Source organism: Bubalus bubalis, chromosome 9 (assembly GCF_019923935.1).
Source record: "Bubalus bubalis isolate 160015118507 breed Murrah chromosome 9, NDDB_SH_1, whole genome shotgun sequence".
NCBI classification, from domain to species: domain Eukaryota; kingdom Metazoa; phylum Chordata; class Mammalia; order Artiodactyla; family Bovidae; genus Bubalus; species Bubalus bubalis.
Window position 1 is genome coordinate 80,499,139 of NC_059165.1, and position 26,306 is coordinate 80,525,444.

Sequence of the window (26,306 nt, forward strand, 5' to 3'; positions counted from 1 at the left end):
TATGTTAGAGATTGCGTGGCGGGCTAGTCGACTCTGGCATCCAGCAGTACTCCTGAGAAAAACTGAGCCCGGCAAAAGCGCAAACCCACTGCCGGGACTTGGTCCCACTCGCCCCGCCGCGCGCGCTCGCCCGGATGCCGACACCCGAGCGAGTGCCCAGATGCGTTCCGGTTTCCGCGTTTCCACTGCTTCCAGGACCAGGGCAGTGAGCCGGCACCTAGAAAAGATATATCATGGGCAGAAAGAGACAACAGGCGAACCGGAGACGTCACGCCAAAAAAAAAAAAAAAAAGTGGGGGGTGGGAGGGCAGACGGGGTATTTGTGCGAGAGAGGCGCAAGATCTGTGTGTGGATACACTCGAGTTAGAACTTCCTTCTTCCCTCTCCCCTCCCCTTGGTTCTTCTGGCCTGCCTCCCGCCTCCCCCCACCCCCATCTCTCCTCTCTCTCTTTCTCTCTCTCACACACACATGCACACACACTTGTATTTTGTGCTGTCGTAAAACCCACGTGTCCAGCCGGGAGGCTGCCAGAGCGTGGAGCGGAGGAGCCGGGACGCGGCAGCGGCCAAGAGCCCGCCGCCGCTGCTCGGTCCGGCGCCTTGGACCGCCCCGCACTCCCGCGCTCGGAGTAACTGCTCTCACGCCGTCCGCAGGCCTCCACCACATCCCTGGCTTGTGGCCCCGGAGAGTCCCGGGGAGCCGGATCTCTAGCGCTTTGCTCCTGCGCTGCCCAGGGGCATGTAGCGTACCGGGGGCGCACACTCTTCTGCACGCTCGCCAAGACAGACACACGCACGCACGCACAAACCCGCCAGGCAGCTCCGAGTTTTCTGGTAAGCGTGGCTCGTCTAGGGCTGAGGGTCTTGGTCCGCGGAAATAGGAGGCTGGAGGTCCCGCGCTGGGGGCGGGGGGCGGTGGTGGGGCGAGACTGACCCGCCTCCTGGCGCCGGAGGCCAGCGCGGCTCAGGCTCAGGGGCTGAGCCACTCGGGCTCGGGCTTGGGCCGGCTTCGAGCGTCGGCAGAGGGCGGGGGCTGAGTCCTGCCGCGGAATTCCGCGGGGAAGCGCCCTCTCGCCGGGCTTCGACAGCGCAGGGTGGGCGCTGGGCTCCTCGGGCCGGGAGGCAAGGCAGGGTGCACACAGCTACCCCCGCGCGACGCCGCGGCTTCAGAGTAAACTTTGCGCCCCAACCGAGTTGGAAAGAGGGAGCCGCCAAACTCGGCTGCCGCCGGCGGAGCCAAGGACTCAAACTCTTCGCTCCAGGGTCTTGGCTGCGGTCCTCCCCGCCCCTCTCGCACCAGGCCCTGAGTCCGGCTCACGCGCACCCATCTCTTTGCCCTCTGTCCCCAGCTTGAATCGTTGGACATGCTGAAGCCCGGAGACCCCGGCGGCTCGGCCTTCCTCAAAGTGGACCCAGCTTATCTGCAACACTGGCAGCAACTCTTCCCGCACGGGGGCGGAGGCCCGCTCAAGGGCGGCGGTGCCGCGGGTCCCCTGGGCGCACCACAGCCTCTCCAGCCGCCGCCACCACCGGAGCGCGCTGAGCCCCAGCCAGACAGCCTGCGGCCGCGGCCGACCTCGCTCTCCTCCGCCTCGTCCACTCCGGCTTCCTCCTCCACCTCGGCCTCCTCTGCCTCCTCCTGCGCTGCTGCTGCCGCCGCTGCCGCCGCCGCCGCGCTGGCCGGTCTCTCGGCCCTGCCGGTGGCGCAGCTGCCGGTGTTCGCGCCTCTGGCCACCGTCGCCGCGGAGCCTCTGCCCCCCAAGGACCTGTGCCTCGGCGCCACCTCGGGCCCGGGGCCCTCCAAGTGCGGAGGCAGTGGCGGGGACGGCCGGGGTGCCCCGCGCTTCCGCTGCAGCGCGGAGGAGCTGGACTATTACCTGTACGGCCAGCAGCGCATGGAGATCATCCCGCTCAACCAGCACACCAGCGACCCCAACAACCGTACGTAGCAGCAGCCCGCGCGCTCTCTTTCGGGGAGCTGGCTCCGTCGAGCGCGGGCGCCCGTCCAGGAGGCGCATCAGATGAAGGGGACCCCGGGTGGTTGGCTGTCCGGACCGCGGGCCTGTACCTCCCCGACCACTGTGACCGAAGTTTTCTGGATTAGAGAAGGAAGGAGAACGGCTAGAATGGCGGGGTGGCCCCCATGGGTTTCCTCTTCCCCCTTCTCTCATTCCCTGCTTCCCAGTCCCGAGTCTTTAAACCCACGTTTCCCGCTGACCGAGCAGTACAGATCGCCTCCTTGCCGCGGCATATTGCGCCCGGCGCCGGGCGGGTTCTAGCAGCGCGCGACGGGAGTGTCCCGGGACCGGCCTGGTCTGGCCTTCGGAGGGACAAGACAGGAACTCTCAGCGGTTCTGGGGAGCGTGGATTCCAGGGCTGATTTCTCCTCCTCTCTATCTTACCTCTGAGGTTAACTGTGTCAGTTCATTTTCCGACCGTGGGGTTGTCCGGGGGACCAGCCGGGAGCTGCTGGCTGGCCGGACCTCTAGTAGGAGTTTTGGATGGCACTGGGTCAGTCTCTCCCTGCAGGCAGGCATTATTCTTAAGTTTACTATTTATTTTAGGAAAGAAAGAAAAGAAAAAGAAATGGCAGTTACTTAGTGAGAAAACATTTCTGATTTCAGGCCAGGGTCGTTTCCTGCGGATCCCGCATTCTCCGTGCACCCTTGATCCTGCAAACATTTACAGTCCGTAGCCACGTTTGTGGGCTCACACATTGTTTTGTTTTATGTGTGTGTTTTTTTTTAATGAGGGTAATAGTAATTTAGTATAAGAAGCGTATTCTTCTTGTCCCCACCTAAACGGAAAATGCCTAAATTAGCATCCGTTTTCTTCTAGCCTCCCTTCCTGTATTCACAATTTCAAACCCTTATCACAAGTGTAGTTCCATTTTGAGGCTTTGAAGTAAAACTCTAAATGAACACCAAAAATGTATTATTTATGTTTTATATCCGATTCTTTTTGGTCATTTCAGAAGTTATGCTATGTTTACACTTTCTGTGTTGGGATAAGTTGCAAATACACTTCCAGAGACCCCCAGGAGAGAACATTAAAGCAGGTTAAGAAAGTTAGGTTGAAAGCAGTTCAGGATTTGAAAGAGCAACACTCAGCTACTTTCTTCATCTCATTCCTTCATCTAGCTTCTCTGTCAGCAAAGTTGCTTACAAATGTGTATGATCATTCTATTTTGATCATGTCCCTTCTTACAGAATGTATACTAACCTGCAAGCTTCTTAATTCGTTGTAAAAACAAAATAACTACAGGTTTTAGTTAGTGAAAGGACTCCCAGATTTATTACTTTGATTTAAAACACTGGGAATGACCCTAGTGATTGAGATGTATTAACCTTTTCATAATAGTTGGAGATAATTGTTTCAATGGAGACAATTATTGTTAATAAGACAAGCAGTTGTATTTACTTTTTTCCTTTCTAGGGTCTGAGGCTAAAGTATTGGGTTTACAATGAGGGTTTTGATTCAAATTTGTTCTGCAGTTAAGGAAATTCTTGTATTTCAGAGTTTCAGAAAATGCTACAAAGCTATGTTGTCTGAATGGACTTCAAAAAAAAAATACTTATCGCCTACTGAATTCCTTGATGGTGTTGTTTTCAAAGCATTTCTATTAAAAAAAATATTAACAGCTAATACTTTAGTAAAAAGGTATTTCTTTCAGTGAAGTACAGTCACTGTGGACTGAGAGTGCTTCATTAAACTTGCAGGCTTTCTTCTGAATTAAGTCAGTGCTGGAAAAGACACCAGCAGTGCACCCCCAAAGCCCTGTCCTGTGTATGCTGAGCTCCCCATAGTGTTTACAATGCAATCTTGAGGTTTAATGCATTCTCATCAGAGAAAAACCTGGACTAATCAGAGAAAGAACTGGGACAGAGCCCTAATTAATAATATGACTGTTAAACCAGTTTATTGTCTGGGTACCATTTTTCCTGGTTGGAGGAAATGAATTGTGATTTATTTAAATTATTCCTATTGTGTTAATATTCTGATATCTCCTTTTGAGTCGACTGGACTGCTTCAGTGGGCAAAGTGCAGAGGCAAAGACAGGAAAGAAAGGAAGTCAGATTCCCCTATTAGAGTTATACTTCATGTTGCTCTCTAATTAAAAGGCAATTGAGAAAAAAAATAGAAAGCTGAGGTGGGTGGCTGTGTTATGCCAGGAGACCAGGTGTGCCATGCTTCCAGGAACTTCTCTGGGCAAGAGTAAGCACTCATTTGAAACCAGGAGATGTGTTTTACAAAGACAAAGTGAGAAGCAATTGAGTTTAATCTAACTAGAGGATCAAAACACATCAGAAATGCATAGAGTGGGAAACTTTTTTTTACTTGGCAGGGGAAGTTGATATATCACTTGAAAGATGGTGAAAAACAGTTTCACCCCATTCCCAGGTTGTATGTGGGTGGGGGTGGGGTGAGAGAGGGACAGAAGGGAATCACCTATTAATTTATCATGCACAGATCTTCTTAGTTTTCCTTTTAGTCTACTGCCCTTTCCCTTTAAAAGAATTGTGTGAAGTGACCACTCAGCATTGCTTCATTTTTATTACTTTGTATGTAAAAGGGTATTGAGTCGTTTTGTCTGTTGTTGTTGTTGTTGTTTTTACAAGGCAAAGGTGCCTCTAGACTTGTCTTTTCCCTTTCGAAGAGTTACTTGCCTGGGATCACCAACGCAGTAACACCTGTGAATCCATCAGTAGCACTCCTTTCACTTGGAACTGTATTGGCATCTATGAGAACTGCCATAGGGAAGGCATAGTGAAGGGTGTTGCAGCTCTGTTTCACACACAAAAAAGACTGAAAAACAGCAGAAATTATACAGCCTAGCCCGGTGAGCTCTTCTAGTATATATCTAACTCTGTGTATGAAGTTATTCTATAATTGAAGTACATTTTGCACTGAATCTCTCAATGCTTAGTTGCCTCTTCTTGCATCTGTTTAAAGTCAGGTGGGACTTGTGTAAGGTAAATGGGAGATGGGGGACCTTCCGTCCTCTTCCTGTATTACTGCCCTCATTTGCTGACAATTTGCTTGACGCCATTGATTCCGTCAGGCTCTGTTGCAGCGGCAGCCTCTTCTTGGATTCTGGGAGCTCAGTGCGTTTGAGACCCTGTCACTTTTCTTGGAAGGTATTGAGCAGCAGCCAAGCGGCGCGCTGAACACTTGTGTTTGTTCAGAAACGGCTGGCCGAGCCACTTTGCTCTTCATAGCTTTTTAATTTTTGATTAAGATCATCCTCCCTTCTACCTGGGAGAGAGGTGGGGGCTAAGCCTGTCCCGGGTCTCTCTGCGGAGAATTGAGTCGGGGCATTCCGCAGCTTCCCCAGCAGGAGGTCTCTCTTCAGATATTTCGGGGAGCCCTGCTGTGCAAGGAACAGCGCTGGGAACAGCACTGGCTGGAGCACAGGTGTAGGAGTTGGGGCCCCTGTTGAGTTGAGGCTCCCCTGTTGGTAGCACCATCCTTTCCGAGGGTTTGGGGAGACATACTGGAGAGAGAAGGAAAGCTGGGGTTTGTTTAGTTGAGAGGTCAGGGAGAAGAGATAAAAGGAGAGTGAGTGTTTTCTGACCTTCCCTAATCTCTTCCCACCCAGTTGGAAAACGCAGGTCCTGTTTGGGAAGCTCCCGAGCCCAGTAAACCCAACTAGTGGGATTTTCCTGACACCAAGACACACTCGCTGTGATGGCCTCACTGTCAATGGCCCTCGAGCGACTTAGATTTCAGACCCGGTCCTCGGTGGGAGGGAGGCGGCTCGGCGTCAGTGTGTGGGCTTTTGTGTCGTTCTCTTTTGCTGTCTTTTTGTGTGCAGGCCCAAGCCCCATCCCGGAACACACATGATTTAGCTATTTTACATCATCCGTTATCTAGTGCTCTGAAACTGAGCATAGAGCCATATATTAGATTGAGGTTAGGAGAGGTGGCGACTGTTTATTTAAGGTGATAAAATGGTCCATCAGCAGTAATCTCCATCGATATGTGCCACCAGGAGATGAAGGATGAGGGGACAAGCCACAATTAATTGCCCTATAGTTTTGTAGGAGAGAGTGGAGCCGGCCCAGACCCGCTTCGATCTCCTCTCGCGCCTCCTATTCATCATCTTCGCATTGTATATGGCGGCCTCGCAGGGGCAGGGGCCGGTGAGGTTTATCTCTGCGCAATATTCTCTCGCCCTCACACACTGGCTCTCCCATTTAATTTATTAATACAGTCATCGGGAGACAAAAAAAAAAAAAAAATCACATTTCCTTTTTCTTTCCCTCCCCCTTTTGTCTCTCCCTCTTGGTCCCAGGGCCAAGCCGGCAGCCAGGCCGAGCAGGGGAAGCCTGACGCGGCTGTGATTCGCGGGGAAAGCTTTAAACCCGCCTAGGAAGAGTCCCGCAGAAGGCTCCCCGCGAGCTGGGCCACCCCGCGGAGGCCGAGACCACGCTTGGCGGCTCCCCTCCCTGGCCTGCCTCGCCTCTGGATCCGCTCGCTCCTAGTCCGGGAAGCCTAGAAGACCGCTTCCCAGGGGAGGAAGGGGGCCGGGCAGGTGGTGGGAGCTCCAGAGTGCGGGTGGTGGCGATCACGTCTGGTCTTGTAAGAAAGCCGTTCGCTGGCAGCCAGGGGGGCGAGGACTTCCACATTCCGGTTAAGTGTTGAGGGGCCCGGCGTCCACCCTGCGCAAGGTCCATCACCATCCCAGCCAGCCGGCGGCTGGGCGCGGAGAGGGCTGAGAGGAGAGTGCGCGCTGGAATTGGGCGTCGAACCCACGTGCGGGAGACTCCCGGCCTCTGCACTCCACCGGCCCCAGGCCCCTGTTGGCTGACCCCCTCGGCGACCCTGAGGGTCCGCGCCACCCCCCGGCCCACTCCTGCCACGAAGCAGGCGGAGCTGCCAGCAGGCGGCACTCCCGGGGCCGCGTCGCCGTCGCCAGGCAGGGATCGATGGGCGCCAGCCCCGCGGGGCTTGGCCTCAGGACAGAGGGCGGCGACCTCGGCGGTGGTCGCAGAGAATTTATAGCTCGGCAGTTACCACGGTCCGGGCGGGGAGGCAGGCTTTTCAGCTGCTCCCCGGTTCCCTGTCCCGAGCACGCGTGATGGCAGGAGAAAGCGGCGGGGAGGCTCTGGGGAGCGAAGGCCCAGCGTGGCGGGCGCGTCCCCAGGGGTCCCCGCTCCGCCTGCGCCCACACGCGCCTGTCGAAGGGCCCTGGAACGCTGTATATTTCACGTTTCCTAGAATGAGAAATGAGATACCAGAGGACTCTGGCCTCCTTTGCCCCTTTTGCCTTAAAAGAGATCCATTTTCAATTACAGGAGCCCCACGTGCTCTTGTAAAAACATCCAAACAGTACAGAAGGATAAGGAGCGAAGAGTGAAAGTCGGTTCTTCACTCCACTTGGTCTGGCCTTTTGAAGTCAGTGGGTGAACAAGTCTTTAACTTAGTGATACCTCCTCCTCATTCAGAGACCAATAAACAGGAGCTTTAAAAGATCTGTTCAAGATAGAGACCATGATCTCATATTCCCCAGTGCTATAGTGGCATTTCCAAATATCTTGTTTGGAGAGTATACTATCTCTCACGATCCTAAGAGACAGTAGGAACATTTGTTTGCCTCTAAGTAGACATATTATGTATTGTTTGGCTTAGAATGCTGTATCATGTATTATATATATATATAATACCTATGTATTTTTTATGTGTAGTTTAGGCATCTAGCCCACTTCTCCCTCAAATCTTTTCATGTAGGTGTTGGTGGCTTGCTATCTAGAAGACACTAGAAGGTGTTGCTGGCTTGCTATCTAGAATGTTTGTCCACTTGGGCCACATTTGTCAACCCCAGGTAATCAGTTACTTGTTTTAGCCATTCTTAGGCTCCTTTGGGACTCTTGAGACATAAGTCAGAAGTCACATATTTTCAGTGACAGAAGCTGTTTGTATTAAGAAACAGTATTGTTAGGATTAACATGTATTTTGATGTAATTGATCAGCTTTTGGGGTGGAATATTTTGAAATAGCATGAAGTCATTTATAAATGATGATAACTTCTATTGGATGGACTAACGACAGTGGACTGGGATTGCCTATCCTGCAAGTATTCTTCTACATATTGGGAGAGCCTCTGCTTGTCACTCTGCGGAGTGCTGCTATTGTTTTAACACTTCATGGAGACAAATGAAAGTTCCTAAGTTGAAGAAGTGCTTTAGAGGACATCTTTGAGAAAGGACTAGACACACTCTATCATGCATAACAAAAAACAAGAATATGCTTGTTGTCTGTGTGGGTGGTGGCTGGAGTTGGCACCTTTGCTCCTTATTTTATTGCTGATGTAGTTGGTATGATGTTACACGTTGTGGTAATCTTGTAGGTTGACAGAATCTCTGGTATGGACTGTCAGGGAGTGAATACCAAATGCTCTTCTCACACTTTGTTTCATTGAGCCAACTAGAAAGGAAAGGTCTGTTAATCAAATCCCCGGGGTGATTTATTTTTACTTTTACGGACATATTGCCTTTGCTTATTGTCATTTGTTTTAAGCTATTTTTGCTAAGGTGCTGAAAGGCCATTTCTGAAGTTAGGCACTAAAATTCAAAATTATGGACATTATCATCTTACTTTTCAAATCATCCTAAGTTAAACTCCCCAAACCCCAGAGTGTGGAAAAGGGAGAAATCTGTTTAATTCCATCATGCTACAACAGTTTTGTAGCACCTCCCCCCTCCAAATAGTGAGTTCAGTGAAATATTTCAATTCTATTGACTGGTTATAAGTTTGAATATAAAATTCTCCTGGCTTGACTTAATCTTAGATCTCTAGATTGGAGGCTTTTAGAGTCAGGTGGACCTGCTGGTGAATCTTTCTCTGCCCCTTTCTAAGTTTCTGGTCCTTGGTTAAGTTATATTGCTCATAAAGCCTCACTTGCCTCATCTGCAAAATTGGAATCGTGATAGTACAATAATATAGTGGCTGTTTGGTTGAAGATGGGTGCCTGGCACATAGTAGGCAATTGGTAATTGTGAGTTTTTATTGTCTTTCTTTCCATGCCCTCTTCCTCTTAAAGTTTTTATTTTCACAATCAGGAACTTGAGAAGGTGTGAGAAATGAGTACATTCTGGAGGAGTTGAGAGTACCTCCCTCCATCTAGGCCCCAGGGTCAAAAGCATAGCCTGGCACAGTTTTGATGGTTAGTTTGTGTTGCTGAAAGAGGGGTCCTTTGTGTGACGGCAGTCCAAGGGGCATGGTCACTTCACTACCTGCAGAAAGAGGTTGCTACTTTCCACTTGGGAGGCCTGGGGACACCCTCAAGAAGCTCCAGACAAAGGTCCCCTCATTCTCTGGGCTCTTTGGTGAGAAGTGTAGGAGGAGCCGGCTGAGGGGAGGGCATAGAGGGCTGGAGCCCTTCTTCACTGAGATAGGATGCTCCGGTAGTCAACCTTCAGTTCACTGTGAAGCAATTGAGGAAAACAGGGGCTCACTCACCAAGCTGGGTTGCCATCAGATGTTCCTCGAAGGTTGCTCCATGACTTACTTGTCACGAGTTCTTTGGGCATTTCAGTTGTTCTAGCATGGATAGAGTACACCCAGGGCCATCCACCAGGACTGGCTGTGACCAAGGCTGGGCACAAGTGTCCAGAGGGTGATCCGTCGCCCAGTGCTGGCGCATCCGCTGGTGCCCAGCTCTTGCCATTTCTGCCAGTCGGGGCTCGCCCTACATCAGGCCCAGTGCCACAGGGCTCTGCTGCTCAGGGGCGCCGCGGCTCCCCAGGGAGGCTGGGCCAGAGAGGCCGGTGTCGTCGGCGGGCGCCGAGACCGCGTCCCAGAGGCAGGTCCGCCGAGCCGGGGCGCAGACACGGCGGCTCCGCCAGGCCCATTAATAACCCGGAGGGCGCTGCGATCCGACAGCATGGTCGCCGCAGGCCTGCTTCCCGCGGCTGCCGGGCCTGTTCCTGCCGGGTTTGAGTCGAGGGATACCGGGCGTTCACGGCCGGCCGCTCCAGAGGGTGTGGTGTGTGTGTGAGGCCACGGGTGTTGGGGGAGGGGGTTGGGAGAGGGGTGGCCCCCTCATGCGCCGGCTGCTCTGAAAGCTTCACTAAAGCTCTCACTTAGTTTATAACGTAAGAAAAAAAAATCGCATTTAGCCTCGGTATTAACCGTCTGGGAGGGATTTGGGGCCCTCTCCAAGGAAACTTTATCTTCATCATTAAAGACCCATTATTTTGATCATTACATTTGCTGTTTGTTTTTTCTCGGGGGGGGGGGGCTTTGGAGAAGAGCTTGCACGCAAGCACAGGGCACCCCAAACCCGCCAGAGCATCCCCCCTGTCTCCCACCGGCTCCAGCAGAGCCGGGGACACCGCAGCGCTCTAGAGACCCTAGCGCCAGGGCGCCCTCTGTGGCTGGGGTGTGGGACTGCGGCTCCACGGGGCCACGGCCGGCTCCGCCCCCTCGCATGGACCTTCTCGCGGGAGCAGAGCGTGTATTGAGGACCCGGGGGTGGCGGGTAGGGTCGCTCGCCTGCTCTGGTGATTTTGAAAATCTCTTCGTAAAGAAAGGAAAACCAAACATAGCCAAGATTCCACCAAGGTAGAATCTCTCCGAGATTCCAGATGGGTCGAGAGACACTTTTCTCCTGGTACAATGATAAATACACCTCGAAACACCACGCAGAGCGAGAGTAGGGAAGAGGGTGAGGAGAATAGGGAGGGAAGCGGGGCAGAGGCCGGGAGGAGAAGCCGCCAGCTGTCCCGTCGGTTCCTTGGAGACGACGACGCCATCCGAAGGCTGGAAAACGGCTCCGGAGGCTTGTGGAGGGCGCGCCGGGTCTCGACCCGGTACCAGGCGGATTTGGGCGCGGTGAATTCCAAGGGAGAGCGTCTAGTCCACCTCTCCCCCTGCTCCCAGTGGCCTCGGCGCCCTCGCGGCGTCACCTCCCTCGCAGGTGGCTCACCCGGGCGGGGAGGCTTGTTGTCTCGGGGTTTACCAGGGGTTAACCCTCTCCCTTTCCTCCCCTCCCTCTCGCGTGTCTCCGGCAGGTTGCGACATGTGCGCGGATAACCGCAACGGCGAGTGCCCCATGCACGGGCCGCTGCACTCGCTGCGCCGGCTCGTGGGCACCAGCAGCGCCGCGGCCGCCGCGCCCCCGCCTGAGCTGCCCGAGTGGCTGCGGGACCTGCCCAGGGAGGTGTGCCTGTGCACCAGCACCGTGCCCGGCCTGGCCTACGGCATCTGCGCGGCGCAGAGGATCCAGCAGGGCACCTGGATCGGGCCCTTCCAGGGCGTGCTCCTGCCCCCGGAGAAGGTGCAGGCCGGCGCCGTGAGGAACACGCAGCATCTCTGGGAGGTAAGTCTCCTGGCCACCCGGCAGAATCTAGGCCCATATAGAGCCTCCCTTGTTCCCCAGAGGGCAGTGGAGACACGATTTCTCTAGTCATGCAAATATCTGGTATTTGCAGCACCTGCAGAGAAAGAGGTGCCCATAGCAGCCCAGCCAGGAAGCAGCCCAGGCTTACAGGTTTCTGAAGATGGAATCACCTTAACAAGCTTCCAGTCCAGCTGCGATAGATTTGACCCTTGGTCTCCCTTGATCTTGAGAAAAAGAGAAAACACCTGAGGAAATAACAGAGGAGGTTGGGCATTGGGATGTGAACTAGGCGAATTTTGTGTCCTATTTTTAAGCTCTTCCAACACGTTTTTGTGTTTGTCCACTGGGCAAGAAGGAACATAAGCATAAACAGGAGGAAGGAGAGTCAGGCTTATTTTCTCCAATACAGACAATTAGGTAAACACCGAATGTGAGAGACTGTAACACATTCCACAACTTTAAAAGTGCCCAAAGTAAAGCAAGACTATATTGTGAATCAGAAATCACAAATTCTGCTTCTTCTCTGACAAAGTACAATTGTTCGGATAGAAAATCATACTGTACGAAAACTCTGAAGTGGTTCGGTGTAACCCAATTGATAGTACTTAAACGGTACAGTCTTACCTGATGCTGCTACTTAAAAATCAACAATGCATTTGAAAAATATTAACCTGAGATTTGTCTCAGAGCTTCATGGTTGATTACCGAGGTCCATTCTGAAAGAGACACCCCCACCAATTTTGGATATTCCTACCATGGAGAGTTGTTCGTGAAAATAAGGTGCCAGAAGTCTTACCCTTAAGCGATATGTAAATCTGACCGAGACCAGGGAATATAATGGAATGGGATTAGCCAGAAAATAAACATTTTTAAACGCCAGGGGCCAAGTTGGCATGGACCTTAGGGCTCCATTAATGGGTCATTTCTGCAACAGCCTGAACCCCACACTTGGCTCAGTATCCTCCAAGATGACTATTTTCATTGCAAGCTGCCCTTTAGTCACTAAATAAACTCATGGGATTCAACAATCTGCTCAGATTTTTGCTGAGCACCTTCTCTGGCCAGCACTATGACTTGGTCTCCGGAACACTTATATGACTGTTGGCAATGGGCTACTATGGCTTGTGTCTTCAAAGCCACCTTTGATGGAGGAGGAGCTAAATCGATGAGCTTATAGAGAAACAGCCCAAGATGACTCGATGGTGGCTGTTGGGCTATGTACCATACAGTTTCCACTGGTGCACTGGGCCCAGGCTCCCAGGTTCCAGTTCATACCTAAACTGTTATTGGAAAACAGTTACATTTTCAGTCTTTCAGATTAGGATTCTTGAATGAGGGGAACATAGAGACATATTTCTGTTACCAAATAGTGCTTTTTTAAAAACAGTTTTATATAGGGAAATGGGGCAATAGAAAATGGTTGATACGTTGAGACAAGTTAGACATTAGCATTTTGGGGTAGGAAAAACTGAGAAGTGGGAAATAAAGCATCTGGTTCTGAAATGTTTCCTAGTTGGTTTTTGTTTCTGACTAATTAGTTGTAACCTCCAGTGTGGTTTAAAGTTGGTAAAACAATTCCAGGCACTTTTCATGTTCCAGTGGTGTTATTAGGAACTCTGTACCATACAGTTGAAGGTCTGCCAGTACTTTTCTGAGGAAATTGTAAAGCAATTGTTTAATGTACAGATTTATTCTATCTGAAAGTGTTAAAACTGAGAGCTATTATATTGCTCTCTGATGCCTTGAGTTCAGTGCCTGTCTATTTTTAGAGTGCCGGGGACAAAGCCACAATCATGTAAAAAATCCCATAGTTTATTGTCGTTGTTGGTTTTCGTTTTCCTCAAAGGCTTTGAATGATTGGGATGGGCAGGAAACCACTCTATAGGTAGAATGTGATGATTTTTATCAATATTGAAAACTATGGAGTCTTTTTTCTGTACCTTTACTTGTACTTGATGAAGTTAAAATTCTGTTGCAGTGGAGACCAGGGAATTTCATTTGTTGTTGGTGGTGATGCTTTGGTAGATAGAGTGAGTTTTGTCTGTTGCTTGAGGTATGTGAGTTGAGTGTGTTGGGGATTGGTGCATAGACTTGGTTCTGTGTTTAAAAATAATACTTGTTGGGTTTATGCTTGAATGGTCTACTTCTAAAAAGGACATAATCTGTTTATTTTTATCATCTGTAAGAATAGTTATAATGACGTGCCTTTACAGGACTGAAGAAATATTAAAACTCTGACCACGTAAAATGTATCAGACTTCTGGGAGATCATATAAAATGTGACTGGCTGAGGTCAGGTAACAGTGCCAATGTCCATTTGTAAGATGAAATACTTTAATAGGTTTCAGATTTTTACTAGTATAATTACTTTTTAAAAATATGAAGTATAAGTTTATTTTTAATTTTTAAGCATTATGATTTATTACTTTTATGAAATGTGACTATTTGGATTAAGTTACATTTATAACAAAATTCTAAATGTTGAATTGTTCCTCAGACTTTAGTCTTTCCTTTCAAATCTAAATTTTATTGTGAAAAAAAATTTTAATTACTATATTTTTTATATTAGAAAGAATCAGTAATTGGAATACACTGTAGGTCTATAGAAACTCTTGGCAATAATTGTTTAATGACTCATGTAGTAATTATCCATTTTGAAAACATACTTTTAAAGATATCTTCTAGAATACAGATCGACATAAAGCAGATCTTGAAAAAATTAAAAGAATTGAATCATGACTATTGCATTGTAAATGTTAACTGGAATCGTTTCTCACATTTTTTCGTCACTTGCTGATGAAGAAATGTCTTTATATTTAGAGTTCAATACTCAGGTCCTGATGGATCTTACTAAGGTTACTTATCTTTATTTCAGTACAATAAATGGACTGCTAATCTTTTCCCATCACTGTTTCCAAGTAGATGATGGATTTTTGTTTCAGTTTACAGTTCGTTGTTTTTAGTGTGGTTGTACTTTATTATACACATGAAGGCTTATTACAGAAACAGATTCACCTTAGTTACTCCTTTTGTTTAAATTTTAAAAGCTCTATTTTTTGTAGAAAAATGACTCTTTTTTAATATTTAAAGTATATCAGCTATGAAGAGCTTGATTGGTTTGTAAGTGTGATGTCATCTTTTAGTTAATATTTTCTTTGTGTATAATCCTGGTTCATAAAAATATAATTTTATGAAAGTTAAATATCATACCACTACCTTCATTATGTTTTGACTCTTTGGGGTACCATGGGAAATTCTAAGAATTTTTCTTTTTTAGCAATAATCCAAGGTAAAATTTTTTTGTGTGCCTTAAAGAGGTTAACAAGCTAAAAGTCAAATTTATCATTTTGGGGGGCCAATTTCTTTTAGAATCAGAATTTTAATGTATTTTACAAAAATAGTAAATTTAGATATATTAAAATAGAAATATAACTGGATAGATTAAATAATCACTTGCCTTGCTTGTATACATTTATTCCAGCAAGACTTGGATGCATGATATATTTCTAGCTATTTGGCCATAATGGGAAAAATCTTTCTAAATGTTTTGCAAAGAAAACATAGTCTTTCTCAGCAACTAGGTCTTAATGATGAGAGTGAGATAATTTTGTCCTAATGTGTTTTCTAATAAAGAAGTGAAAAGGCACATTTAATTCCAACATTTATGAAAACATTATCTCCATTATTAATGTGCCCCTTTTCCCTTGAGATAAATTAATCTAGTCCGCACATGGTTTCTCCTTTCTGCTTAACATCAGAATTTAATATGACTGGACCTGAGGAATGTACACAGTGTATACTTTAAATTCTACTGGAAGAAAATACGGAAGTTTAAAATAAAGTTACAGTTTAAGATAGGTTAGAATTACTCAGGCCTTTCAACTCAAAGTCTGATCTGACAAGTTTTAACAACATTGACAAAATAAATTGCACTTATTTTCACCCTAGAAAAGTTACTCTGTTAATTGAAATAATGTAGTAACTTGTTAGGATAACAGTCAAGGTACTAGAAATTACACTAACTTGGAGTATTTGCAATACTTTGGAGTTAATTTTATAGAATTTCTCTTTGCCTAGGTTAATTTGGGTGTCTTATTTTCATTTTTACTATGTAGAGACTTTACTTATTTTTCTTCAGAAAATCAAGGGGGATAATATACAGTGGTCCTTTTTGTGGTTTGATTTTGTGCCATAATATTTTAAAGATTTAATAAGAGGTTTACTTTGAAGCAAATAGTCTATTTTTCATCATTACTATTTAGCTTAGGTCAAAAGACATTAATGAAAACCAATATTAAAAATATATTGCATGCTACTAAATGTTTATATTTCAAAGCCATCACAGGTAATTGGTACTAGAAGGAAATGAATTGATCTCGTATTTTAAATGTATTATGTATGTTTTCATAAGTGACCCAGTTCCATATGTAGTACTGTACACATTTGTATATATTTAGATAGTAAAAAAGTCACTTGAAAAGAATAATTTTAAATTGAATAAAAGTAATTTAAAAATTCAATTAAAATTATTTACATTTTTTCCAGTGATTGTACTGTAACTGTATATTCCATAGTTTGCTCTATAGACCTGGGTTCATTTTGGCCTGATTCACCAAAGTACCAGGGGACAGGATTATATAGCTATCACAGCTGTATTGAAGTAAAAGTTATGTTTCTCAGCAGTTTATCATTTAATATAGCAGACTGTCATTTCAGTTTTGAACATATTAACTTCATGAAATCCAAATATTCTCCTTCAAAACAAATCATAGTAATGTTACTATTATGTTTTTAATTATGCAGAGGAACAGCTGGTATATCTTGTTGACTTTGCCTCATTTGATTTGAAGATGTCTTTTATAGTGGTGCCCATTTGATCGAGTGTGAGCATTTTGTAGTTTTACATAAACTGTAAAACCATCTGCCGCCTCTTGGAATGGTTTCCAGCATTGTGTTAAAAATAAAAACTTAGTACTTAAAGCTGGCTTTGAAAAGGTCATATAAAGTCCCGATACTCTTGGTTTATGTACCAAATGCCACCCTTGGTTTCTAAGTTCAAAAATGACTCTGTTAAAAAAAAATTATAACAGCCATTTGGAAATTCTCATGTTAGTGAAGTTTAATCCAAATATACATGTGACTCTACAGTGTTTTACTTTTTTAGTTGCAAATGCTTTATAAAGAATGATGTATTCTATATCTGAAGGACTGCTTTTCTGATCAGTCAGTTCAGTTTATCTATTGTTTATAGATTGCTTCTTTTGATAGCATTTTGTCCACATGAAGAAAATAATTCCTAAGTTTTTTGTGGTTCACTGCATATTTTCTTACATTGTATGATTTTTTTTCCCCACAGTGGGAAAAATAGAGAATGGAGATTAAAATAGAGAATGGAAATTAAAATCAGAATTGCAGAGGTTACTGGACAGATGAAATCTGCTCTCCCCAGTCACTCTGTGGCAGCAAGTGATTTGATGAAAATGAGATTTAGGTAACACTGCATCAGAGAAACCTGCAGGGGAGCCTTTTAATTTTATGTGTCAATTAAGGCAGTTTTACTTATTCAAGGAAATCTATTGTGTTACCCAGAAACTATTTATAGTTGTTGTATAATGTTGTGAGTTTTAAAAAATTTTGGTTGAATATGAAAATCTTAGCTTTTACTCAGCTGAGAGATCGTGTCTACAGTATCAAAATCCTCTTTTCTCAGAGGGTAGATGTGATACTTTGGTGTTTGGCCATTCTAAAAAAAATGCAGTGCATGAAACCACTATGAGACCGCCTTGCTCCCCCTTCTTTCTTTCTTTCTTTTTTAGACTCATATATACTCCCAGATTTCGTGAGTTCAGACATTCCTTGTGTATTTACACAAGAAATACAGGCTCTGGTATAACTACTTAGCATAAAAGCCAGAGCAGCCAGAGCAGAATATACTTTTCCTTGTAAGCATTTGCCACCTCACTCAGATAAGTTACAGAATTCCATTATCCAAATTGTTACACATGTGTGACAGAGGTTGACCTTTCGTCATGTCAATCCTTTTTGTGTAGGCCCCAGGCTCCAGCCTAATGGCTCAAACCCTGATTTACTCACTGTAATAAGGGCAGGAGGTCGAGCAATTGTCAGGCTGCCTGTTCGTACTCTTCTTGGAGCCTGGTTGAAGGCTGTTAACACAAAGCTTTTCAAAGTGAATTTACAACCAGCACCACTGACAGAGGCCAATCAGTGCACCATAAATGTCAGGTTAGTGAGATTGAGCAGTAAGTAAAGTACTGACAGCACACTATTGGCTGGAATCAATTGACCAAGGTTTAACTGAGAAGAGCAATCTCCTTGTGGTGCTCTTAGGGAAAGAGCTAAGTGTGCAGCCAGGGTTTCAAGGTAGGATCCGTAGGTTTACCTGTAAGTGTTGGGATGTCATCCGTTTGCCGTAGAGCATCCAGCATCCTGGTGTTGATATGCTTCACAATCTGGGAGTTCAGAGTGGTGGAGCCTCCTGACTCTGAGTTGGGTGGTTTAAAAAAAAAGCCCCAGCATTAGAAAGGAGAGAGAGAAAAAAACCATTAAAATATGGGGCTGTCAGAATTGGGAGACACATCCAGTGTGTTACAATTCAGTGAAAGGTAATTTGTTCAAATTGCAAACTGTACCAGGGAATTTCCACCAAGGCACAAACATGAATAAGCCCACTCTTCCTGGGGCTCAGCAGGGTGAGACTTTCATGGAAGTCACTAATGAGTGATTATGGGTTGAGGGTCTGAATATCCATGAGATGTGGTTTCTGTACCAGACGAATGTTTTTATCATTTTGTGTAATGACAGCCTGGACAACAATTCATTGAGCTCAGAAGGCATCAGCATTAAAATGGAGGAATCCATTAAAATGCTGTATGCAAGGATTTATAAATTAGGCAATTTCCTTGATTATTGCAATCATTTACAAAATTGATTGTTCCAGTGTGGTATAGACAGATTTCAGCACTGATCATTGACAACAAGCACATTCTCTGATATCTGTAGCTACTGGTCACTAAACCAGGTCACTATTCCTCACCCCTCTGCTGTTCTTGGTCTCAAGGTCAGGCAGGCTGATTTCAAAGAAGCTTATAATTATGAAGTTTTTATTTGTCTTCAGAGGAGATTCACCTAGGCTGTGAGAGTAGGTAGGTCCAGGTTGCTCTAAAGGTTGTTACATTGTTTTTATATTTTAATTCTAAGTTGGGGGGAAGATATGGATAATCGTGATATGCTTCAGATCAGCAGCACAGATTTTGAGATGTTGCCAACTTAAATGAAAATAATTTTTGCAAATTGCTGCTGTAAATATTTGTTTGATTGAAGATCTAAAAGTCAATAATGTGTTTTATGTGTTGGTCCTTAGAGTTCTAATTATCCAATAGATATATTGTAGAGTCACTGGATTTTAGGTCAGTTAATTCTGGAAGGTATAATAAAGACATTGTTACAAGTGCGAAACACTCAAAATGCTGCAGCTTTTCCTATATATGAACACACACAGGTTCACTTGGTGCTTAATCACTAACCACAAACCACAGAGTTGTCTTGATTCCTGAAATATCAGAGATGGGCATGCCACATGTGTCTGCAGAGCTCTGTCCAGTGAAAGCTAGCCGTGCAGTTTATGCTTAGTACAAAATAACTTTAGCCATTTGTTTTCAATCATTTTGTTTTTAATCATAATTTTCCCCTTTTGGAACTCTAACACAAACTGGGGTTTGTAAAAGAATAACACTTTATAAAATTGTTTAACACTGTGGGGAAGGCAAAAAATTGTTCAGTTTGTCCTGATTTGAATATATAATAATTTGATCTCGAGGTAGTTCCTTGTTTTAAAGTGAAGATGTTACGTTGTGGGAAGGCCTGTGGCTTGGGAACACTTTGCACTTACTTGGGTACTGTCATTTAATACTGTAAATAAGAAGTTCATTTTTACTTTTAATTAGTTGTAAAATTCACTGCTTAAAAATTCAGTACAAAAGGCAGTGTTTTCAGTACTGTGTCTTGATATGATCTCTTCATTTTTATTTAAATATTTCTCTACACAGTATTCTGGTTTCTGTTAAGAATTAGAGGCTGTGTCACTAGATCTGTCTTGGGAGATCTTTGAATGAGGCACTCGGTTTTATAGATGTTTTTGCTTGTCCCTTTGCACATTTATTTAATAAACCAACACCTCATGCACATGTTTGTCAAATAATGATATGGGATTAAGCCCATTTTATTAAAATGAACAGTATTTTTCCCTCTCTGTGATCATTTTAAATTAAAGCTGCCTCAGATAATGAAGTGTCGTCTATAGAAACATTCAGTGTAATCTAATTCACTAGAAAGTTCTTAAGTGCTTTTTAATTGGAATCAAATTAAATGTAATCAAGTCATGTTTTCGGTATCTTGTAAAGCACTGGGGCCTTGAGTGTTGTTAGCATACTTGGGAATATTAATGTTTAGTGCAAAAGCAGCAGTACTAAATTCTGAGATATGCTTGCAAACTCCAAAATGGTAGATAACCCATAAATAAATTATATGTTAGAGTGTAATGTTTTTAGAACCTGTTGTGTTTGTCCCAGACTAATATTCAAATTCATTTTTGATGTGCGAAATGCACAAATAGTTCCTGGGGCAGAGAATCCTGAAAAGTATTGGTCTATTGAGGAAAGCACTTAATTTCCATTTATTAAGATTAATTGCAATTTAAAATTTGGCCTGGGTAATCTACAAAAAAAATTTAATTATAAAACTTTAAAATAGTAGAAATGAGCTTTTCTATTAAAAATAATTCTTATCATAAGAAATTTAAACTGTATAAAAGTATAAACCAAAGGTAGCCATTAATGATGATTTTTATAATAGCCTTTTGAGAGATAACTATATAATGTGATATAATATACATTTGTTTGTGTATGCATTGTGTATACATTGAATCACAGTTTGAGTAAAGATACTTGTGTTATTTCCTTGATACCACAAAACACATTTTTAAAGCAGCAACTAATGACACTATTTCCATGGAAGTTCCTGCAGATGTTTAAATTTGGCTCACCCATGAATAGATTTTGTGTCTAGTTCCATCCTCTGATCTCTGTATCTTTCCTGGTGGGAAATTTCAATCTGTAGACCCCACTAGTATAGACGCATTTCTACTGGTATATTCATATGTTTGATAGCCCATCTTAATAAGACAGAGCTTTTCTGGGATCTAAAGGAAGATTTTAATGGTCCTCAGGAAGAAGGAAAAAAATTTGTTTCTTTTAATAGATCAAGGTGTTAACAAAAAAGAATCAGATCTCTTTGAAATGCTTTTCTAAGTAATAATACTATATTTATGTAGCTGTATATGAGACTTCAGGGAACATACTTAATTTCTTTGTATCTCTTATTTCTCCATATGGAAAAAAGAGCCATATTTGACTACTATGCACATTAGAGGGGCAATATTTGTGATGTTTGTGTGATAAAAGAGATCTTTCTCTTTTCAGTTAGGGTTTTAATGATACTTTTTAAGACTAGTGGACTCTGCATAGAGTTATAAAGAATCTCGTTATTTGTTAAACCAAAAGATTGTACATGGTAGACCATGATACATAGCTTGGATTTAATTACTATAAAATCAGGCTTAAAAAATATTTAAATACAAATTTATTTAGCACTGCTCTCAGGTAACAAAGGATTATGTATTAAAGGGATACCACAGTATGGAGGACTTCCCTGTTGATGCAATGGTAAAGAATCCACTTGCCAGTGCAGGAGACACAAGAGCCGTGGTTTTGATCCCTGGGTGGGGAAGATCCCCTGGAGAAGGAAATGGCAATCCACTCCCACTTCTTGCCTGGAGAATTGCATGGACAGAGGAGCCTGATGGGCCGCAGCCCGCGGGGTTGCACGGAGTTGGACGCAACTGAGCGTGTGTGATACACTTCTCACAACTGAGAATTGACTCCCGATGTGGAAGGGGACGGACTCAGTAAAATCACAAAGGGCCCTAAACCTGAAGGTCTTTTGACTCTGATCAGGAGCAAATCGTTAGGTAGGTGTGCCCCCACATACTGAATTCTGAATAGAAAAACATTTCCATGCCCAGCGTATTGTGATTTGTCAATAAATATTAAATAGCAGCAAGTCAGCATAATGGCACCTTTGCCACTGTCCATTAAAATGTGTGTGTTGCTGCTTGTGTACCAGTGAATACTGACGTAATAGTGCATTATACAGCTCCTGAATATGTGTCAGTGTTAACCATAAAATGTATGTGAAGTGAGAATTCCAAGTGACAGAACAAGTTTTAATGAAAAAAGTAAGTGTAAATGCTGAAACATGTCCTGGAGAACAAAAACTAATCTGAAATTTGTATTTTTTCTAATATATGTTTACTGAATACTAACCATGTCTCTTATGGTATCTGGAGTTTTTCCTTTGGTAATCCAATGAAGGTGATAGTCAAACTGTTTGACAAGCACCAGCTTAGACCTTGGAAAAGGAAATGGCAACGCACTCCAGTACTCTTGTCTGGAGAATCCCTTGGACAGAGGAGCCTGGTGGGCTACAGTCCATGGGGTCGCAAAGAGTCGGACATGACTGAACGACTTCACTTTGGCACTTTTCACTTAGCTTATACCTTGCCCATAAACCTGAATGCCTGTGGTTGTATCTATGTTCCATGGGCTGATATCAGCTCCAAAGCTAGACTAGCTAGCAGAGCTTTAGCAAAGCCACTAAACAGATAATCCATCATGGGTGTAAAGTTTCAGTTTTGAAAGATGAAAAAGTTCTGGAAGTTGATTGTACGACACTGTGGATATTCTTCACACTACTAAACTATGGTAACTTTTATAACGTGTGCATTTTACCATAATAAGAAAGGAAAAGTAACTCTATTTTCAGTGATTTTTCTTCTAGCTCACTGATTATTAAACTCTAACATCCATAAGAATCTCCAGGTACAGGGAGCTCAGCAAAGTTCAGTCTGGGAACCTGCTCCCCAAAGATTCTGATTCAGTCCTGCAGAAGGACTTAGGAACCTATTTTCTGAACCAGTGTCTAATGTGGTGCTGGGACTACACTTGAAGAAATGAAATGCCAGGCTCTACCTTTCTCTGCCTTACTCCTTGGTTGTCCACTTCATTTCTGCTTCCTTCTTTGTCTTGGCTGCTCTTGAACAAATCCAGTATCTCTTCAGCTTCCCTTCCATACCTGGTCTCATCCATTCCTGTGTGAATTCTAGTCTTACCCTTGCTTTCATTTCTGCTACACCTTGGCTAATCTATGGCATTTCCAGTCTTCTCCCTTAACACCCACCCCCCAAAATAGATAGATAAGTAGATAGATTTAAAAAAAGATATAAAAATTACAGAGCTACTAACAGACAGCCCTGGTAGCTCAGCTGGTAAAGAATCTGCCTGCAGTGCAGGAGACCCTGGTTCGATCCCTGGTTTGGGAAAATCCCCTGGAGAAGGCAACGCTACCCACTCCAGTATTCTGGCCTGGAGAATTATGGACTGTATAGTCAATGGGGTCGCAAAGAGTCAGACATGACTGAGCAACTTTCACTTCACTTCAACAGACAGGAAAATGGACTTCCCTGATTTTCATCTTTTCTTTCTGAAGTCCACCTGACCAGGTATAAGGAAGCAGCCAAAAAGGAGAAGGCTCTCCACAGCATGTCGACTGCAGTGTGTAATCAGCACCTCAGCAATCAGAGTGTGCTTCAGGAGGAGGTGGCCTGCTGAAAGGTGTTCGGTAGGTTCACAGGTCCTGAGTTCCAGCTCTCACCGGGTCTGAGCTATGTGACTGCAAGCAGATACCTTCCCTCCCTTGGCTCTTACCAGTGCTACATCCGATGGCACTGTCCTTTCTGTTTCTCCTGCCAGCCCCTTCTGTGCATCCAAGATCATAGAGAGAGGCCATATGCTTGCATGATATTTGCGGTTTGCAGCCAACTTTATCTGCAAATGTGCTGGTTGTTTTCGGTCTTCTTCAGGTTTGCATTTCTGCCGGTTGAGGGAGCATGCAGCCTGTATTCTGATCAGAGCTTACCTGCTCTTGTTGTTTCAAATGGTGCCACTTCCCACACTCATCTCTCTTTGATTGTCTATCCTCACTTGTCTGTGGGAAGTTTCCATTTAGATATCCAGACATTGTTTCAAATTGAGTTCACTAATCATCCTCACCTCACATCTCCTCAAATAAGTATCTCCTTATGGCACCCCACTGCAGTACTCTTGCCTAGAAAATCCCATGGATGGAGGAACCTGGTAGGCTGCAGTCCATGGGGTCGCGAAGAGTCAGGCACGACTGAGCGACTTCACTCTCACTTTCCACTTTCATGCATTGGAGAAGGAAATGGCAACCCACTCCAGTGTTCTTGCCTGGAGAATCCCAGGGACGGGGGAGCCTGGTGAGCTGCTGTGTCTGGGGTCTCACCGAGTCGGACACGACTGAAGCGACTTAGCAGCAGCAGCAGCATTCCTAACTTGCAGTGCTCTGGTTGTCCTTTTTGACCTATGAGCCCAACATTTTGGAGTTACTATAATGGCTTTTTTTTAAAGATTTTTTTTTTTTGATGTGGACTATTTTTAAAATCTTTATTGACTTTTTTTTACAATATTGCTTCTGTTTTTATGTTTTGGTTTCTTGGCTGTGAGGCATGTGGGATCTTATCTCCCCCACCAGGGATCGAACCTGCACCCCCTGCCTTCGAAGGGAAAGTCTTGACCACTGGACTGCCAGGGAAGTCCCTGTAATAGCTTTCTAAAATATTTTTATTCCTGGCAACTAACAGAGTATCTGGCACATAAAAGGCACTTAATAAGCACTGTTGATCTTTTTCTATTTTTTAGAGTTGGAGTTTTTATATGAACAAACTGGAGGATCACTCAAGTAAAAGCTAATGGTGCATACAAATTATTTTGTAAAAAAAATAATCAGTCTAAATATGAATCCTAAATTGTATCCTAGCTTCTGGCCAGAAATATCCATTACTGAAAGCCAAATATCCTCTGTTGCTAATAACAAATAAAAGAAGATTTCTTTTTATTCTTGAACCTTGTGACTCATTTGACAGTACTAAAATGTCTAAACAAATCTTATCTGTGACACTTTTATAAACAAGGTATTAAAAATTGCAGTGGGACATCTTAGACACAAGCTGCAGTTGGTGCTAAGATCCACTTTTAGAGTCTACTTCTGTAAAAATAAGGGGGTAATGATCTGACATGGGAAACACTGTTGATCTGACCACAGTAATAAGAGCTAATACATTTAAGCTGAGACTGTGCGAGGCGTTCTGCTAGGAGCTTTATAGGAACTATCTTAATTAACCCTCAGAATCACCCAATAAGGTAAAGACTATTACAGTATTTTTCAGATGAAGCCGCTTTTCAGATGAAGGAGAAGTAACTCGCCCAAGGTTTAGGTAGTCAAGGTAGGGTTTCCAGAGGGTGTGGGGTGCAGAGTTTTTGTGGCACCCCACTCCAGTACTCTTGCCTGAAAAATCTCATGGATGGAGGAGCCTGGTGGGCTGCAGTCCATGGGGTCACTAAGAGTCAGACACAATTGAGCGACTTCACTTTCACTTTTCACTTTCATGCATTGGAGAAGGAAATGGCAACCCACTCCAGTGTTCTTGCCTGGAGAATCCCAGGGACAGGGGGAGCCTGGTGGGCTGCCGTCTGTGGGGTCACACAGAGTTGGACATGACTGAAGCGACGTAGCAGCAGCAGCAGCAGTCTATAGCTATGTCTCCTGCCCCCTTCCACTCTCAGACCTGAACTCCCATCATATCACACAGGGCTCCAGTCTCTACCCCAGACTTTGCTTCTGGACCTGGCTGGGAACACTCCCTCCCTGGTGGTCACTGCTTTGGTTTGTCAAACGCAGCCCAGCTATCTTCCCAGAGACCCCATAGCTCAGACCCTTGGCATACTTAGCCCACCTTTTGTTCCAGGACCTGGACTTCACATTTATCATCCCCAGAAAATTTAACCTCCCCAGCATTCAGAGAAGTGCATTTATGGAGAAACTGCTGTGCATGAGTTGTGCATGGCACAGATATCATGAGTAATTCCAGTTGAGAACAGTGTCCAAAAAGTGCTGTTTGAAAGGAGAAGTTCCTGCTGGGAAGACCAGGGACAGGAGGAGGAATTTGACCCTGGGACATAGATAGTTAACGCTCAAGAGTTAGAAGTTGGGAGAAAGGATGCTCCAAGGGGAGCGTCAGCCAGCCCCTGACAGTACTTACAAGTCCAGCTCTCCTCCCTCTGTCTGCTGCTGCTTTTTAAGTGGACTGCTTCCTATTCTGTGTCCTTGTGTTGCTAATTTCCACTACTGTGATTTTGCCTAGGCTGTTATTTCACCCAGAAGGCTTTTGCTTCTTATTCTGGTCAACCTGTACTTTTTACTTTTTTCTAGTTGTATCTTCATTGGGTGTGAATCCCACATCTGCACCACCCTTTCCACATTCTTTTTCCTTCAGTCCTCTCCTTGACAGTTAAAGCTTTGCTGTTTGCCTGATATTGCCGGCAGCCTCAGTTTGGTAAGCTCACACTTGGGACATACTTGGACTAAACCATTGCTTGTTGTTCATCTGTGATTCACCTTTGACTGGGTGTCCTATATTTTTATTTGTGAAAGTTCAGTTCAGTTGTCACTCAGTCGTGTCTGACTCTTTGCAACCCCGTAGACCGAAGCATGCCAGGCTTCCCTGTCCATCACCAACTCCTGGAGCTTACTCAAACTCATGTCCATCAAGTCGGTGATGTCACCCAACCATCTCATCCTCTGTCATCCCCTTCTCCTCCTGTCTTCAATCTTTACCAGCATCAGGGTCTTTTCCAATAAGTCAGTTCTTCACATCACGTGGCCAAAATATTGGAGTTTCAGCTTCAGCATCAATCCTTCCAATGAATATTCAGGACTGATTTCCTTTAGGATGAACTGGTTGGATCTC

At 44.7% G+C, this 26,306-nt stretch overlaps 1 protein-coding gene and 1 long non-coding RNA gene across 5 annotated transcripts in view; both read left to right on the top strand.

The window, feature by feature from the left end:
* Positions 1-291: 291 nt before the first annotated feature.
* PRDM6 (PR/SET domain 6) overlaps positions 292-26,306 on the top strand; it is a 113,182-nt gene continuing 87,167 nt past the window's right edge. Inside the window, exons 1-3 of one of the 4 annotated variants that reach the window (XM_044947822.2) lie at positions 292-834; positions 1,350-1,941; positions 11,016-11,323. In XM_044947822.2, the coding sequence (XP_044803757.2) occupies positions 1,365-1,941; positions 11,016-11,323 (885 nt within the window). In that variant the 5' untranslated portion in view covers positions 292-834; positions 1,350-1,364. The remainder of the gene's footprint in view (positions 835-1,349; positions 1,942-11,015; positions 11,324-26,306) is intronic. The other 3 variants (XM_044947824.2, XM_025293017.3, XM_045166598.1) reach the window with 3 other exon arrangements.
* LOC123335106 lies at positions 4,847-7,270 on the top strand. Its single transcript, XR_006553443.2, has 2 exons — positions 4,847-5,138; positions 6,296-7,270. It is a non-coding gene; the product is annotated as an uncharacterized LOC123335106 (long non-coding RNA).